The 17,248-nt window shown below is 38.7% G+C and overlaps 2 protein-coding genes and 1 pseudogene across 3 annotated transcripts; 2 read left to right on the top strand and 1 right to left on the bottom strand.

The window, feature by feature from the left end:
- Positions 1 to 868: 868 nt before the first annotated feature.
- LOC147565362 (CBL-interacting serine/threonine-protein kinase 11 pseudogene) lies at positions 869 to 2,488 on the bottom strand (annotated as a pseudogene). Its single transcript, XR_015237165.1, has one exon. The product of XR_015237165.1 is annotated as a CBL-interacting serine/threonine-protein kinase 11 pseudogene (transcript).
- Positions 2,489 to 9,066: 6,578 nt separating this feature from the next.
- On the top strand, positions 9,067 to 12,558 carry LOC147565361 (uncharacterized). The gene has a single exon (XM_086651598.1). The coding sequence runs from the start codon at positions 9,067 to 9,069 to the stop codon at positions 12,556 to 12,558; it is 3,492 nt and encodes a 1,163-aa protein (XP_086507724.1).
- A 1,754-nt stretch (positions 12,559 to 14,312) lies between these two features.
- LOC147565360 (transcription repressor OFP4-like) lies at positions 14,313 to 15,650 on the top strand. Its single transcript, XM_086651840.1, has one exon. It carries the CDS (start codon positions 14,485 to 14,487, stop codon positions 15,607 to 15,609), a length of 1,125 nt encoding a protein of 374 aa, XP_086507966.1. The 5' UTR covers positions 14,313 to 14,484; the 3' UTR covers positions 15,610 to 15,650.
- Positions 15,651 to 17,248: the final 1,598 nt, after the last annotated feature.

Here is a 17,248-nt window from a genome sequence, read left to right as displayed (position 1 = left end):
CACATTTCTCTCTCATTCTAAAAAAAAAACAAAAAAAACTCTCTCTCTCTCTCTCTCATCTCTCTATATTCCGGCGAAGGGGAGGAGCCCCTTCGCCGGAATAACCAGACCTCGAAGGTCTGGTTTTAGAGGTAAACCAGACTCGGTCTGGTTTGAAACCAGGCCGAGATCTGGCTTCAACCAGATCTCGGTTATTCCGGCGAAGGGACTCCTCCCCTTCGTCGGAATATAGAGAGATGAGAGAGAGAGATTTTTTTTTCTTTTTGAGAATAAGAGAGAAATGTGATAAAGAGAGAGAGAAATGAGAGAGATAAGAGAGAGGGGAAGATAAGAGAAAGAATAGAGAGAGAAGATGAAAAAAAATGGAAGGTCGCCGGAAAATTTGGCCGACCGGCGACCTTCATTCGGAGAAGATGATGAGGTGGCGAGATACATGATGTGGAGGTGAGATGGAGGAGAGAGAGGGTGGGATGAGGTGTTTTTGATTTTTTTATATGTATTCTATTTTAGCCCCCTTGTTTCTTCCAAAGTTGTTATAATTTTTTTGAAATTGACCCAAATTCAAAAGGGGGTCAATTTTGAATTTAGAAATCATTCTAATAAGAAGGGTAAATATGGAAAAAAAGGTGTTGACCACAAAAGTTGACTGACGGTGTTAAGAAAAGGGGGTCATATTTGAATTTACAGAAAAAAGGGGGCCATAAAGGAAGCTGGTCCCAAAGTAGGGGGCCAAATAGGAATTAACTCTTAATCATTTTGGTTGCAGTGGTCCTAATATATATGTATACTGGGCATACAATGAGTCCTACCAACTTTTTTTTTTTGTTGTTGTTGAAAAGAGTCTTACCAACTTAAAACTGTAAACAAATGCCAGAAAAGTTCATATTTTTATTTTTATTTATTTTTCCATATACCCCTATGCCCTATCACAACAACACAAGCTCAACTGTCTGACCTAATGAGATTATCCTCTCAATGCATCTTTTCAATATAAATCAAACTGAACTATCACGCAAATTAAGTTACCTGATAATTAACACTCATTTCTCAAACAATATATACACTAACAAATGAATAATTCTCCGAAGAAGTTCGGACTATAAAGAATAAATTGCGGGTCAATTGGTTATCTATTAGCCGATTCCGGAGTATAAACCAAGCAATCCAACTTGGGTTTAAACTTCTTTTTCCAAACCCCTTCGTATGATCGTACATCAACAACCACCAATGACTCCGTTAGTCCGTAAATCTCAACTCCGACGAGTAATTTACCTTTTTGTCCCTGTATTATTAATTTCATATCCTTGCTTTTCACATCCAAATTTTCTTTCATAGCAACTTCCTCTATCTTCTCGATAATTCCCTCCGCTGACTCAGCCGATATGAATCGTTCGCTCTCTGACATCAAGTTTTCTTTGAAAAGTCCAGCTAAATCTAAACCCGGAGAAAAAGATATTAAACTGAACGCGTTCAAGAATTTGGATCCATTTTCTTCTTGTTTCTTCCCACTTGGTTCGTCGAATTTGATTGCTTTATATCCTTGTTTAAACCAAGGATCACGAACGATTTCATCAATGGTGATCCTCGTTATGGGATTTCGATCGAGCAGACGAGAAAGAAATCGACAAAGTTCCGACGACATCCATTTAGGGCATCGATATTCTCCACTAAATATTTTACGATATAACTCCATTCTATTATCATCGTAAAAAGGGAGAGAACCGGCGTTGAAAACAAACAAAATAACACCGCATGACCAAATATCAGTTTTAGCACCATCATAACTTTTATTTTTACCTATCATTTCAGGTGCCACATAAGCAGCGGTACCGCAGAAAGTACGTAACATTGCACCGTTTTTTATTTTATCAGATTCAGACGTAATTGCGGTGCTGAGACCAAAATCCGATACTTTCAAATGTCCCCTCCCATCAAGGAGGAGATTCTCGGGTTTAAGATCTCGATGAAAAACCCCTTGATAATGACAATAACCAACGGCGGATATCAATTGTTGAAAATACCGACGACTAAGATCTTCATTGAATCGACGAAACCTTGTTATTTTATCAAATAAATCACCCCCTTTAGCAAATTCCATAATTAAGTAAATCTTAGTTTTCGTTCCGAGAACTTCGAAAAGTTTTATAATATAAGGATGATTTAACTGAGACATGATTGAGATTTCTCTTGTGATATTTGTGGCCATACCTTTTTGTATCATTTTTTGTTTACTGATTTCTTTAATCGCGACGCTTTGTCCATTTTCTATATTTCTAGCGTGATAGACCTTGGCGAAGGCACCACGACCAAGTAATTTTCCGATTTCATATTTACCCAATAAAATCTTTTTTGATGAGTTTTCGTCGGAACCCACTTCCGAACCCAATTCAACGATCTCTGGCATAGGAAAGATGGAATATAAATCGAGACTGATTCGAAAAATGGAGAAACTTTAGCTCGGAAAGAAATTTATAATTTCAATGGTTGCATATGCAAAAGAAATGGACATCTAGGGCTAATTTATATGAAGCTGTTTTAGTTTATTTGAAGGTTATTTTAATTATAATTAGTCTTACGAATTATTAAATGCTATTTCCATCTTTAAAAGGTTTATTAATTTTAGACTAATTCTGGACGGCAAAAGATGATGTTAAAACAAGCCTAAGAATTATATGGTGTCACATATTAAATTTTATTATTGTTTATTTGCTTAATTCTGAATTAATTTAAATTATAGGAAAAGATTGACTTGGAGATCGTTGGCTCTTGATCGAAACAGTAATCACTTTCTCTAATTTATTATAATTTTGTTAAAGTATTAATTGTTGGAATGTTTCAAAATCACAATTTAGAGTTTTTGACAGAGTGTACACTGTGCGAACTTATTATAATAAATTATCGTAGCCATAGAAGCGTGCCTTATGTGTAATATCTCTTACTACGTGGGAGAATGTTATTCGATTAGATATAGAAAGAAATGGTGATGAGAATGGGCAACGGTTGGTGTTCTTTTGACTTATTGTTCAATTTCACGAGAAGTTGTTCTAAAAACAAGAAAATCAACTTCGTGCATTGTCGGTGTTGAGAGGGATATCTTATTGGTGATTTTGGGTAGACAGTTAGAGACAACTAAGTACTACTATGATTTTTTAGTAGCTAGACTACAAATATTAGAAATTCTTCAAAAAAAATTGTAATCTTCTTCTTCATTCATAGTGGAAATAATCACACTATTATTCGTTACGGAGTTGGCCTCACCAACCGAATCACGTAAATCTCTAGTGTTTCTGTAATTATTTACTTCGTTGTTATTTTCTTGTAGGTTTATTTGTTCTTGGTAATCATAGTAGTCAGAAATTGTACTTTTCTTTGGAATATGATGATCGGATGGATTTTGTTTATGAAAAGTTGGCAAACTAATGAGTTAGGTGACATATATATTTAGCTCACTTCTTTGTCCTTTTAGGAGGCTAAGAATCTAAATGATGCCTGGATGAATATTAAACTGAGTGATTCAACAAGAAGAATATGGGGAGTTGAGTGATTCAGCTGGAGGAGAATTTGCAGGTGGAAACAACTAGGGCAACCAAAGTCTATGTGATGTTCTATATAAATTTATAGAATAAAAAACGAAGTCTATGAGGTATTTTTCAAAGGGGAGTATGTCCTAATGTACAAAGGAATAGTTATTACAAACAACTAAAAACTAAAAAAATACTAAAAAAAAAAAGTAATGTCTTATCGTGCTTTCATAAGAACCAACAGACAACAAAGAAAGCGATTTTCCATACATTTTTCTTCGGTGATGTTCCACCCGTGCAAGAGCATGAAAAAAGTTCTACGCCATTACCTTAAAGGGTATTTAGTTATAGGTTAAAAGATCCGGAAGATGTCTTTGTATTATCATTGATAATTCATATGTAAATAGAATACGGCTGGTTGTTCGGTGGTGTTCCACCCCTGCAAGAGAATGAAAAAGTTCACCGCACGCCATTACCTTAAAGGGTATCCGGTTATAGTTTAAGAGATTCGGGAAATGTATTCATACTATCATTGATAATTCACATGTAAATATAATACAACTGGTTGTTTCACAATCTTTTTTATATATGGGACATGAGAAATTCTATTCCTCTCTCCATTTGCCATCTCTCTCGTCCCTCCAGCTGACGTGGCAACACTTAACTTAGCATATTTTTTCTCCATCTACTCCATGTTTTTGTGGTGTTGCCACAACAGCTCGAGGGTTGGGGGAGGAGCAAATGGAGGGACCTTTTTCTAAAAATGGGATTTCTTCATTAGTTTTACGTATTTATTGCGGAGTAAACCCAAAAACCTTATAATTCAAAATAAACATTTTATTACAATAGTTTATGATCTTGATTAGCTGAATAGGCTCAAAAACAAAACCCTAGTTTTTACTAACCCATTCAACTAAAAAAAGAAAAAGAATCAACACTTCACTTTAAGAACACACAAATGGTGAAACCAGAGTAGAAGAAAAAAGAATAACAAAAATTGAATCGTCATACTTCCTTGATTGAATCAACAAGATCACTTGAGTTATCTTGATGATGAATGAAGATTTCTCCTTCTTCCTCTTCCTCCTCATCTCTCTCCTCTTGTTGATTAGATATAAACAAATCTTTGCATAACTCCCCATAAAATCTTGAAACCAAATCAATAAAAACAGGACACTTCAAATTTTTCCAACAAAACAAAAGCTCTTCAACATCAACCAAATCTTTCATTTTCCCTTCCTCTACTATCATCTCCATTAAATAATTCTCAAAACTCCGGCAAGCATCGTCCACCTCTATCTTATCACCACCACCTCCACCACCCAAAACTTCCCTTGATCTATTAGCCCAACTATTATTCTTAACATAAGCTGGAGTAAGAGGTGAAGGAAATAGCTTCCTATCTTTCTCACCAGTTTCAGTCACACTTCTTAATTCCCCAACTTCGTCAATCGTCTCTTCGGACGAAGACTGACGAGGATGAGTAGAGGGACGACGCTTCCCACATGAGAAAATCGGATTAGGTATTCTAACTGTGCAACAAGGTGGTTTGTTTCGACGAAACTTTAGAACTCTAACATAGATGCATGTTTTGATTCTAAGTCTGAATTTGGGTTTTTTTGGTTGGATTTGTTGTTTTCGGGTTTTGGACCTGAATCTGAATCTGAAACAAGATTGCATGAATTTTTTGCATGGTTGTCTGAAACTAAGCTTGGGTTTAATGGAAAATGAAGGTTTTTTGATTTTGCATTTGAATCTACCAAATGAAGGTCGTTTTAATAACCTCATTTTTGATAATTAATCGAATTATGATGATGGTTATGAAGATGATTAGTGGTGGTTTTGTGATTTTGGATGAGAGAAGAGAATTTTGGAATGCTTATATTGATTTTTGGTGTTTTTCTATTGATGGGATTCACGTTGTCTTTAATTTGAGAAAAGGACAGAGTTAGAGTTAGGTGAGATTAGTTAGTGGTTAACCTCTAAATCATTGCCCTCCTTTTTGTAACTTATTTTTATTTGTCATGATTTGGTGCTTCCCGGGCTATCAATGTCAGTAGCTTAGTTTCAGTTTATGAATAGAAATAAGAAAGGAGGGGCTAAAGGCCCCCGCGGAAAGTGCTGTAACCACCCGGATTGGACATGGACATCTCACCATGTGTTTTTGACCGGGTGCCTACAGCAGTTTAGCCAGGTGCTTTTAGTCACACCCAAATAAGAAATAGGAGCAGACCCTCGTGTCACTTCCACAAAACTTTATGTTATGGCTATCCTATTTTTGTGCCTTCACCTGCCGTCGTCATCGTCAAACTAAGAGTGGAATGTTAAAAAAAAATGAAAAAAAGCTATGTATGTACAGATGGATAACCCTGTGTCAGTTCACCCTTTTCCAGAAAAGAAAGGATACAAATCCAAGGTGTCGAAGGAGTGTGATTCTTTCTCTCTTATCTATTGGCGGTGAATTCAAAAAGAGAGACCTAGATCCACTAGTCTTTTTTGTGTCATGCCAGTCTTGTCTCAAGGCGTTTAAAGGTTCGTATAGCCAAATTGTTGGTGCTAATAGAATTCCAGATACTTTAATATTCACATTTTCAATTCATTTGTTCAATTTACTATGACCAAGTCAAACATACCAAAGAATGAAAACATCTGAACAGGATGGGTTTTTGAGGAGAGAGAAGGTTTAAAGTGACGTCATCAAGGCGATTTTAGCCTCCCTCTTCTTTTCCCCAATTCTTTCCCCAAACCGAAGAAGAACCCTAATTTCACCCTTAAGCTTGCATCCAGAATCCATCCAAAGATTAAACTTTCTAGTTATTTTATCTTCTGTTGTATTTAGATCGAGATAGTGACGGTTTTAGCTTCAGCCAATAGGTTAGAACCCTAGACTTCTCGAAAGAAAAGTATAGAAGTTGAAAGGTTGATCTCGGAAAAACCACAAGAGGCAGATCCAAGTCAATCCGGGAGAGAATCCAGGTTAGTTCTTTCTCTTATTAATTAGATCTTTATTCTGTTTACATGTGTATGCACTAAATTGGCCGAGTTAGATTGTTCGAATCCCCTCCATCCTTGCATGCTTCCAGAATCGGAAGAGGGTTACACCTGGTGGTCGAGCAGTGGGTTAAGGCAGACGATCTTCCGAGTGTTAGCTTCGTCCCCTGGTTTTTAGAGATTGAGGGTTTATTCAGTAAGATTCAAGCGTGCAAGTTGAGTCTGCAGATAGTCTTAATTATGGGCTGTTCTTCCAAGACAAATTTGGTCCTTCCCGAGGTTCGACATTTAATCCGTCCTCTTCTTTTCATCATGACGCTGGGTATTCCATTATTTATAGCCTCATTACAACTGCCCTATTCTCTCATCCTTCCCTCTCACAGACAACCATCCATGTCTTCCTCTTCTTCCCAACTCAACATTGATCACCTCTCCCAAAACATGGCTCTACAACTCAACTTATCGGACTATGGAAACCTAACCATCAACTATCCTAAACCAGCCGAGAATCAAGAACTACAGAAGATATCCTCGGGTTTTATAGCTCGTCTCTGTTGTCAGTACAACTATGGTATTGGGTTCATCAGAAGAAATCTTTACTACCAGTCCAAGTTCTTTAGAGAGTGTCAAGTGACACCTATCAACCAAGGCCACAACTACTTTCTTATCAAGCCTAGTAACCTCATTGTGATGAATGAGATTAATCAGGGTAGGCCTTGGATAATCAGGGGTCTTCTGATTGTGATGCAAGAGATTGAATTTCCTTTCAATGGAGAGCTCCCAGAGCTAATGCAAGAACCAATGTGGTGTCACTTCTCTGATCTTCCATCAGCTATACAGAACCAACATGACTTGGAAATCATCTTCTCATGCATGGGTTATATAATGCAAATCCTTCCGAAGAACTTTCACATGCTTACCAAGCCATTCATTAAAGTTCAGTTTATGTATGATGTAAGAACACCTCTCCTGTCTACTCTTACTTCTATTTTTACGGATGGTGGCAAGCCTATAAACTTCAGCTATCTAAGATTCCCTAAGGCCATTTGCCACATCTGTCGGGTGATTGAGCATCCATTGACCCCATGTGTTAGGGAAGTCCCTCGACATGCTGTCTCTCCTATGGAGATTACCCCGAACCATCCTATTCCAGTATCCCATTGGGCTGTAGCATTAACCAGTAATCCCCCTTCTCCAATAGCACCAATTCCTCCTCAAGACCTCTTTCAACAGAGGGGAAAGAGGAAGGAACCTCAGGCACTTATTGAAGTCAAGATTGAAGAGGGAGAAGTCAGGAAGGCATGGACTAAGAGGCACAGAGATATGTCGATGGGAGGGAGTTCTTCGAAAGGTGATTCCCATCATCAATGGATTTCCAATAGTTCGTCTGGTTCTCTTGGATACTCTCCCATTGTTCCGGACAGTTGGTATTGCCCCCCACCAGAATCGATTAGCAGTCAGGAGGAGAGAAGACGTCACATGTTTGCAGACTCACTCTTAGAGTCCCCAAGTCAGAATTCAGAGGCAAGGTTGGATGGTGGAAAAGAACAATCTAACTCGTTAGATTAATCTGTTACAGTCTCAGCTGTTAGTTTGGGTTTATCTTCTTGTTTGTTTTATTCTTATTTCAGGTTAGTGTCGTTGTTAGTTGGTTGTACTTAGTGTCTGGGTTGGTTGATAGCTGCATGGTGGATAATGTGCGGTTTCAGCTTTTTGTTTTTTGTTAGCAGCTATTGTTCTTGATGTAGTGGTATGTCATAGAACTGTTTACTGGTTTTCTTTGTTGTTAGTGTCTTTCTTTTTAGTATTCAATCTTGCTATTAGCGTTAGGGCTATCTGTGTTTAGTGCATCCTTCCCCTCTCCTCTCTCGGTAGTGTTCTTGTTTCAGGTGGTAGCAGGTTATTTTCGAGCTAGTCGACTTCTTGCTGGTGGTGCCTCCAGACTGTATTCTGGTATCCAGGGTATTTGGCCCATCTCGAGGTTGGGTCGAGGGCTGCCCCCAGACATCCTCTGGGCTTCATAGAGATGGATTGCCCCTCTATTCTTAGTTGGAACGTTAGAGGCGCCTCCTCTTTCATTACTCGCAAGAATCTTCTGTCTATCATTAACCACAAAAACCCGGATATTATATTCATCTCGGAAACCAAGAACAAACCTACTAATATGAACAAATTAATACCCCTAAGCAAACACTATTCCAAATTTTATGTGGATCCGATCAATAAAGCCGGTGGACTCGCTTTATACTGGAAACATCACATCAATATCAATATTACTTACGCGGACAAAAATATCATTCACTTTGAATTAAATAACAACCTAAACAGGACCACTCTCCAGGTCACTGGATTATACGGATCACCTTATAACAAGGAAAAACTTAAACCGTGGAAAAATGTGCTGAACATCCACACTAACAAAGAACTGCCCTGGATCCTGCTTGGCGATCTTAATTGTATTTTGGACCCGACAGACAAGAGTGGGGGCTTAACAGGCTCAAACTCCAACTCGAGCAGAATCATCGACATTATTAACGAGCTTGGCCTTATGGACATGGGATATCAGGGCCACCCTTTCACCTGGTGCAATAAACAGTACGGAGAAAATCTTATTCAGGAAAGGCTAGATAGGGCATTGGCGAATCACCACTGGCTGAGTATTTACCCTAACTCTGGTATCTCACACTTAGAAGCAGCTGGGTCAGATCATCTCCCGATTTTTCTCAACAACATTACGAAGTATCAGAATAATCCTAAACCCTTCAAATTCATCAGGACGTGGATGTCACATCCAGAGTGCTTTGGATTCATTAGAGATAGCTGGGATAAAATCAAACACAACAAAGGTCAGCACAGCATACAGAGGGACCTTAAAAAACTCAGCAGAAACCTTACACTTTGGAACAAGCAGGTTTTTGGAAATATAGAAAACAAGATAAAGCAGATCACGACTAACATCCTTAACGCCAAGAACAAAGACGAATATAATAGAATGAGTATAGAACTAGAGGAATTATATAATCAACAGGAGAGTATATGGAAGGAAAAATCGCGCAACAACTTCATCAAGTTAGGAGATAAGAACACAAAATATTTTCACTCTCAAGCCATACAACATAACAGAAATAATAAGATCAACGCCATCAAGGATAGTAATGGGGATTGGAAGGAAGACATTAAAGATATTCAGGATATATTCACCTCTCATCTTCTGCGCATCAGTACCACCAGCCACCCAAGCATAGAGCCCGATACTCTGAACCTATTTACACCCACTATCACTGAAGAACAAAACCAAACCCTTACGGCCATCCCTTCTAATGCAGAGATCGACTGGGCTATCAATCATCTGAAAAAAGAAGCGGCGCCAGGTCCAGATGGTTACCCCCCTCACTTCTATCAGGCTAACTGGGATACCATCAACTCAGATATCTATGTGATGGTTAAGGAATTCTTCTCTTCAGCGATCCTCCCCCAAGAAATTAATCATACCCACATCTGTCTTATTCCCAAAACGGCTACACCGCAAACTCCGGCAGATTATCGACCTATCAGTTTACTCAATACTACCTATAAGGTTATCACTAAACTGCTGGCAGATAGATTCAAGCAGACTCTCATCCCGGTCATATCCCCCTTCCAGGCGGCTTACGTCCCAGGAAGACAGATTACGGATAACATTATCATGGGACAGGAGATCATCCATTCTTATAAGCATATCAAAGGTGTAACTGGCTACTTTGGGCTTAAACTAGATATGTCCAAAGCGTTCGACAGAATAGAATGGACTTATATTCTTAGCATTATGAGGAAATTAGGCTACAGTGAGCACTGGATTAAGATGATCCAAATCTGCATAACCACTTCCTCCATGGCGGTGCTGGTTAATGGTAGACCCGGGTCTACTTTTCACCCTACGAGAGGTATCAGACAAGGGGACCCACTGTCTCCTTTCTTATTCGCTTTGGCTATGGAAGGCCTCAGCCGGAAGCTCATGGAAAACAGTAACAGTCATAATCAGGACAACTTCACAGGCTTTCACACCAATCACCTAGACATAGAGATCTCGCACCTCCTTTTTGCAGATGACTGCATCATCTTTGGTAAAAACTCTATAGAAAATGTTCATATACTCAAAAATATTTTGCAGAAATTTAGTGAATCTTCTGGCCAAATGATCAACTACGCCAAATCTAACATCTTTTACTCGAAGAACTCTCACCCGAAGTTCAAACGTATGATCATGAGAGCCCTTAAAGTGCAACATGCCTCTACGTCGGAAAAATATCTGGGGTCGCAACTCTTCATAGGACCTCAAAAAACAACGGTGTTTAAAGACATCTTGGATAAAATTAAAAAGAAACTCAATAAATGGAATCACAACTTCCTCTCGCTAGCTGGTCGCACGGTTGTAATTTCAACCATAGCGGCGGCTGTACCCCGATATCAGATGCAGTGCTTCGCTATTCCCAAAGGGATTTGCAAAAGCATCAAGGCCGCTCAGCGGGATTTCTGGTGGGGTAAATCTAAAGGTATACGTACTAAGGCTTGGGCTGACATCTGCTCTCCTAAGAAGGAAGGGGGACTGGGTATACACTTGCCAGAACTTGATAACACAGCGCTTCTTGCCAAAATGGCTTGGAGGCTTAGGAATAATCCGGATGCTATCTGGGCTAAACTTCTCAAAAGCAAATACTATCCGAACAAAGATTCTCCAGGCCCGGCCAAAGCTCATCACTCATGGACCTGGAAAAATATAAGGAAGCATTTCGGCATCGTTGCAGATCTAGCCATCTGGGAAGTGCATACAGGTAAGGATATTAATATTTGGACGGATAAATGGATCCCTGAAATAGAAACTAATGTTGTGAATAATAATAATTCCAATCTAACTAAAGTCTCACAGCTCATTAACAACAACCAATGGGATCTAGACATCCTTAAAGAAAACTTCGATGAAAATACCCAGAATCTCATAAAAACCATACCAGTTGAACCGGACGGTAAAGATCAATTAAAGTGGCAACTTTCTAAATCAGGGAAATTTACAGTGTCGTCAATGTATCTGCACCTAAGCGCTAGGAATAGTGAACAGAGCTCCAATCCCAAAAACTGGAAATTTATATGGTCTTTACCGGTGGTTCCACGCATTCAGTTTTTCATCTGGAAAACGTGTAACAAGGCTCTCCCGGTCAAAGCCAGAATAGGGAAATATATAGATAAGATAGAAAGCTGCCCGAACTGTAGCGAAATTGAAACTATTGAACATGCCCTTCTACACTGCGCTTTAGCGAGAAATATTTGGTTCCATTATAACATCATAACCGAAAACATTGCCTCCATCGTTGACTGGATATTCTCGTGGGAAGAACAGCCGGAACTATGTTATACTAGTAACAATATACATTACGCTACAATTCTATGGATTCTGTGGAAAACGCGATGTGACCACTGCTTTCAGCGTGAAATTAACGACATCCCGAAAATTATCCAAATGATTCAAAATTACCCGAATACAGAAAAACCCTCTAAACATAAGAAGGGCAAAACCAGTGAAAAGTGGCAACCGCCGGAACATAATGCCATCAAGATCAATGTCGACGCATCCTTTCTCAACATTTCTTCTACGGTCGGCCTCAGCCTTATTGCTCATGATAGTGGGGCTAAATTCATTGAAGCACAAATCAAGACATCTAGAGCAAGGAATAGTGGAGAAGGAGAAGCTCAGGCAATCCTTCTGGGAATGGAATGGGCAGCAGATAAGCTTTATAACTCGGTCATCATTGAAAGTGACAATGCCAACCTAATACATCATCTACAAAATAGTCGACACTCTATTCAATGGCAATCGAAGATCAACATCAAGAAGATCAAAGAGAAATGCAGTGAATTCGATGCAATCCAATTCCATCATGTTAATAGGGCAGCCAACTCGCATGCTGACAAGCTGGCTAAATGGTCTAGAAAGCATAATCTGTCTAAAAGATGGCATAATATCCCTTATTTTCTTATTCAGTTGTATTGTAAGAACTCCTTGCTTCATTAATGTTATTGTTCTTCAACCAAAAAAAAAAAATGTCAAACATACCAAGGAATGAGTTCCACCTTCTTCCCCATGAGGGCCATGACCTCATAGACCAGCACCACCATCTCATCTCTTTAACATACCACGCCACCACCAAGTTCACCAACCACCATGAACATCAAGCTCTCTCCATCTCTCTCTCTCTCTATCTCTAGTTGAGATTGTACGACTTTCCAACCATGTAGCAACGACCACCAAAATTGGAGATGAAGAGCGGGCACATTTCACTGAGTTAAAGACGACAACCACGTTCCTTCTATTTGAGTCTATAGGACACTATTTAAGCCCACTTCACTAGACAGAGCTTATATTTCCCATCCAATGCGATAGAAGAGAAGGTCTATAGGCGCTCCTCGTTATTAAAGCCATCCCCTACTACCACGTCGGCGGCGGGGGGGGGGGGGGGGGGGGGGGGGGGGGGGGGGGTGGGGGAGCCCCGCTTTAGATTGCCCATAGAATTTCCCACTATAGCTTACAAAACCTAATCTTTGAAGTGAAAGACGTCCAGGCTGCCCTAGTTCAGGGGTGCCTATCTAGGATCTAGCCAAGCTGGGGTGCCTATAGAACTTTCCTCCTCGATAGTTTGCATGGATAATGCATTACATGTCACGGGCAACCCAACCCTGTGTTCCTTGCGAATATGCCATGCCATGTCTGAGAATTTAGGGTTGGAGGCATGTGTAACACGACCCTTTAGGCGTGGGTATATATGGACCATTACACTGTCTGTGACTCACTGTCCAATGACATCTAGTATTAATACGCAGCCATTTCGTCACTTGGTCCATCGTAGTCACCCAAGCACAAGGGTGTTTTGACATAAATATCCCCCAACAGTCGGAAAAACTGTTCAACGGGGGATTTATTTCTTTAAAGTATTTCGAAGGAAAAACTTAAAAACTCTGTTTATTAGAACAAGTTTCTTTTATGCAAATAATACTCATTTTATTTCTTTCAAATCTACCACAACTTCAAGTTCTCTTATTTTATCTTCTACTACATTACGACTTCCACATTTTCCATTGTAAGTTCTTCAGTAGGGGAACTTTTGACGAAGAAGAAAATAGATATTAATGGCAAATCTGAAATGTATTGGAGAGTTTCTACATTTTACACAAGTATTCTCCTTGAGTATTTATATAAATTATATTTTTCATTCAAATGTTTGTCAGGGGACGGAAGATCAAGGCTGACACCCTAGTCATTGCGACTTTGTAGTTAGGGTGCAACACTGCACTAGTTATAACTATGTCTGATGTTTTCGTACCGTCCCGGCATGGTTCATTGGCACCACTATATATAAGTTTTCCTAAAGCACATCTCTCCCTTTGAAAGATATTTTTGCTGCAATAGTCACTCTTTGTATTATGTTTCGAAAATTCTCATCATCCCTCTATTTGGTCCCTCCCTCAACCCTCTCTGCCTAATGTGGCGACTTGAGCGTGGAACAAATAGAGAAAGAATTGTGAGAATATATGCTCAAGTGATATGTCGTCATATCAAGCGGAGGGTTGAGGGAAGGACCAAGCACGGATGAATAGAATTTCTCATTATGTATTCACCTTCTCCTTACTGTGGTGTGTAGTTGTGTTAGTACACTACTGTACTTCCCAGTACCCGCCCCATTTCTTCCTCAAGAGACAATAATCTTTGTGGGTCCTATATATCTCATCTAACAAGTCTCTTTCTCTCTACTTATATATTCAACTCTTTCTTTTGCCAAAAAGACAATCCTTCACATATTCAGAGAAAGAAACAACTTCACAAAGAGTAGTTAGATATTATAAGCAGAGGAGTGAGCTAAGAGAAACACATTCTCTCTCATTATCTCATTTCTCTTTGTTTCTAGAGAGAGAAACAGAGTGACATAGAGAGAGAGAAAGAGAGATGGGGAATTACAGGTTCAAGTTATCAAATATGATGCCAAATGCTTGGTTTTACAAGCTCAATAACAACAAGAAACACCATTATCACTTCTCTAAAATTTCATCAGCACCAAATCATCAAACAATAACTCAACCACCAATTCTTTCCAGCCCTAGAGATTCTTACCACTTCACTAGAGAACTTCCCCTCAAACCAGATTATAATCTTAACAATTCACCCACAAACCCTAAAATCTCTGACCTCCATTTCCCACCACTTGACCCTCCAAGAAAATCTTCTAAATCATCAAGATCTTCTAACAGAAGAAGATCAATTAAATCTTCTTCTCCCAAAACTGTCACCTCCTCTGTTTCAGCTGGTTGTAGTTGCAGATCAACTCTTGAATCAGTCTGGACCAAATCCTCTGTTTCTCCTCTTCAGATTTCTCCTGATCATTATCACCATATTGATATCCAAGAATCAAATTTCGATTATTCCAACCAAAAGTTCGAAAATTTTGATGGGTTTGATTCAATTTCAGAGATTGATCTTCCTCCAATTTTAGTAAAACCAATCAAATTAAGCAAAAAGGAGAGGAAAGAAACAGAACCCATTACTCAAATCAGTAAAGTTTCTTCATCTAAATTTGAAGATCAGAAAAATGTTGATCAAGAAAGAGTAAAGAAAGTCAGTCCTCTGTCACGAAGATCATTTTATTCGCTGAGTTCACCAGGCTTGAAACTCCGATCGAATACTCCGAGAATTTTGACCCGGAAGACTCATACTAAGGTCATGGAATCTAGGTTAGCTCAATCCTTTCTTGTACCCAAAACTAAGCAAAGTTGTATGAAGTCAACAACCTCAACAACGAAGACGGTGAAGAAAAATTCATCGATCGAGAGAAGAAAGAAGAACCATTCAGATAGTTACGCAATCATTAAATCGTCATTGAACCCTAGAAGAGATTTTAGAGATTCAATGGTGGAGATGATAATGGAGAACAATATTAGAGCATCAAGTGATTTGGAAGAGCTTTTAGCTTGTTATCTTTGTTTGAATTCAAATGAATATCATGATGTTATTGTGAAAGTGTTCGAGGAAATCTGGTTCGATCTTACTGATGATAATATGTTAGATTGTAAATGAATAATTCTTCAAATATATAATAAGCTTTTGTTTATATGAAACAGAGTTTTCCCTAATACTAGATTCTCTGTTCTTGCTTTCACTTGGTATTAAACAGAGTAAATAATTCACAAGTTGAAACCCAAAATTGAACCGTGAAAATATTGGTTAAGTTTACAAAAATTCTATTTATCCCTCCCCCAGCCCTCCGCCTGATGTGGCGACATATCACTAGAACATATTGTGAGAATAGTCCCACACATATTGTGAAAATAGTCCCACATGGAGAATGGATAACTAGCAACCAAGAATATAAAGTATAGGTCCTCTTCACTCATAGCCAATTGGTTTTGAGTTGGATGGCCCCAAACTTAACATGGTACCAGAGTTAGGCCCACACGTGATAGGCTTAAAAGTAACACGTGCTCCACGTCACCCGTAAAGAAAAGAATACATGTGATAGGCTTAAAAGTAACACGTGCTCCAATTGATTTTGAGTTGGATGGCTACAAACTTAACACATATACTCTCACAATTCTCTCCCCAAATGCTCGTGTTTTTCAAGTGATCTGTCAGGAAGAGACCAAATAGAGGGATAAATAGAATTCTCAGTAAGTTTATACAACTTTGCATTTTTAAATTCTTTCTTTTTCTTTTGTCCTCTCATGTAACCCTTTTTCGCATTTATATGATTATATAATTGTTGTCTTTTCATTTGATTGAACGCAGGCGACGTCTAATATATTATTTTTCTGCTCTATCAAAAAGTTTTTATGGTGAAATTTAAAACATCAAAATCAAGAAGATTTGAAGAAATCATCATAAAACAAGAATCTACTAGAAAAATATCAAAATACTATATTTGTCAATTTTGAAGAAAAAGTAAACAAGTGCAATAGCTATATTCAGGGACGTAACTATGTAAGGGCCAGGAGTGGCCCTGGCCCCCCTGACCCTTGCATTGTTCTCCTCATTTAAGTCCATGCAGGGACCCACAACATTCCTTTTAAAGTATATGGCCCCCCTTTTAATTGCAACCCAAACCCAATGCAAGTTTGAAACCTAGCCCAACTTATTTCCTACCCAGTCAAAATGCCTTGTCACCTAATCTAAACAACCCTATTTCCAAACCGCCCCTACACAGACACAACTCTTTCTACCCGATAACCTAAGCATGCACTCTATGGTTATGTATTAGAGAATTTAGAACTCTAGTGCGCCACCATTGTTTCTTTAACTTATTCAATTTATTTTTTGATTGTTCACTTCTATTTACATCAAGTTTCAATCAACTTATTTCAGTTTCTTTTTTATATGTTTATTCATATCTGTAATCGTAAAATAAATCAATCCGGCTCATAAATTTTTATTGTACTAAAACATAAATAGAAACAATCGAAAACTCTTCTTCCTTGCACTTGCAATCGGTTAGATCATGGACGACTCGTGGTGCCATACTATACATGGAGAACTACCAAATCGTCGATCTTCATCAATGGAAGAAACATCAATCTTCGTCAATGGACGAAATCTCCTTAAGAATCCACCACTTTTATTCACTTCCTCCTCCCTCAATGACAATTGATAATGGTTAGTCAGATGATGAATTGTCGATATTGGTGGATCTGATCTTGTTCCCATACCAATATTTGCGTCTATA

This window comes from Eschscholzia californica, unplaced genomic scaffold (assembly GCF_041429995.1).
Source record: "Eschscholzia californica isolate CP2 unplaced genomic scaffold, dmEscCali1.0.p SCAF_1, whole genome shotgun sequence".
In the NCBI taxonomy this organism is placed as follows: Eukaryota; Viridiplantae; Streptophyta; class Magnoliopsida; order Ranunculales; family Papaveraceae; genus Eschscholzia; species Eschscholzia californica.
The sequence above is the reverse complement of the archived record's forward strand: the minus strand, read 5'-3'. Positions and strand labels throughout refer to the sequence as shown.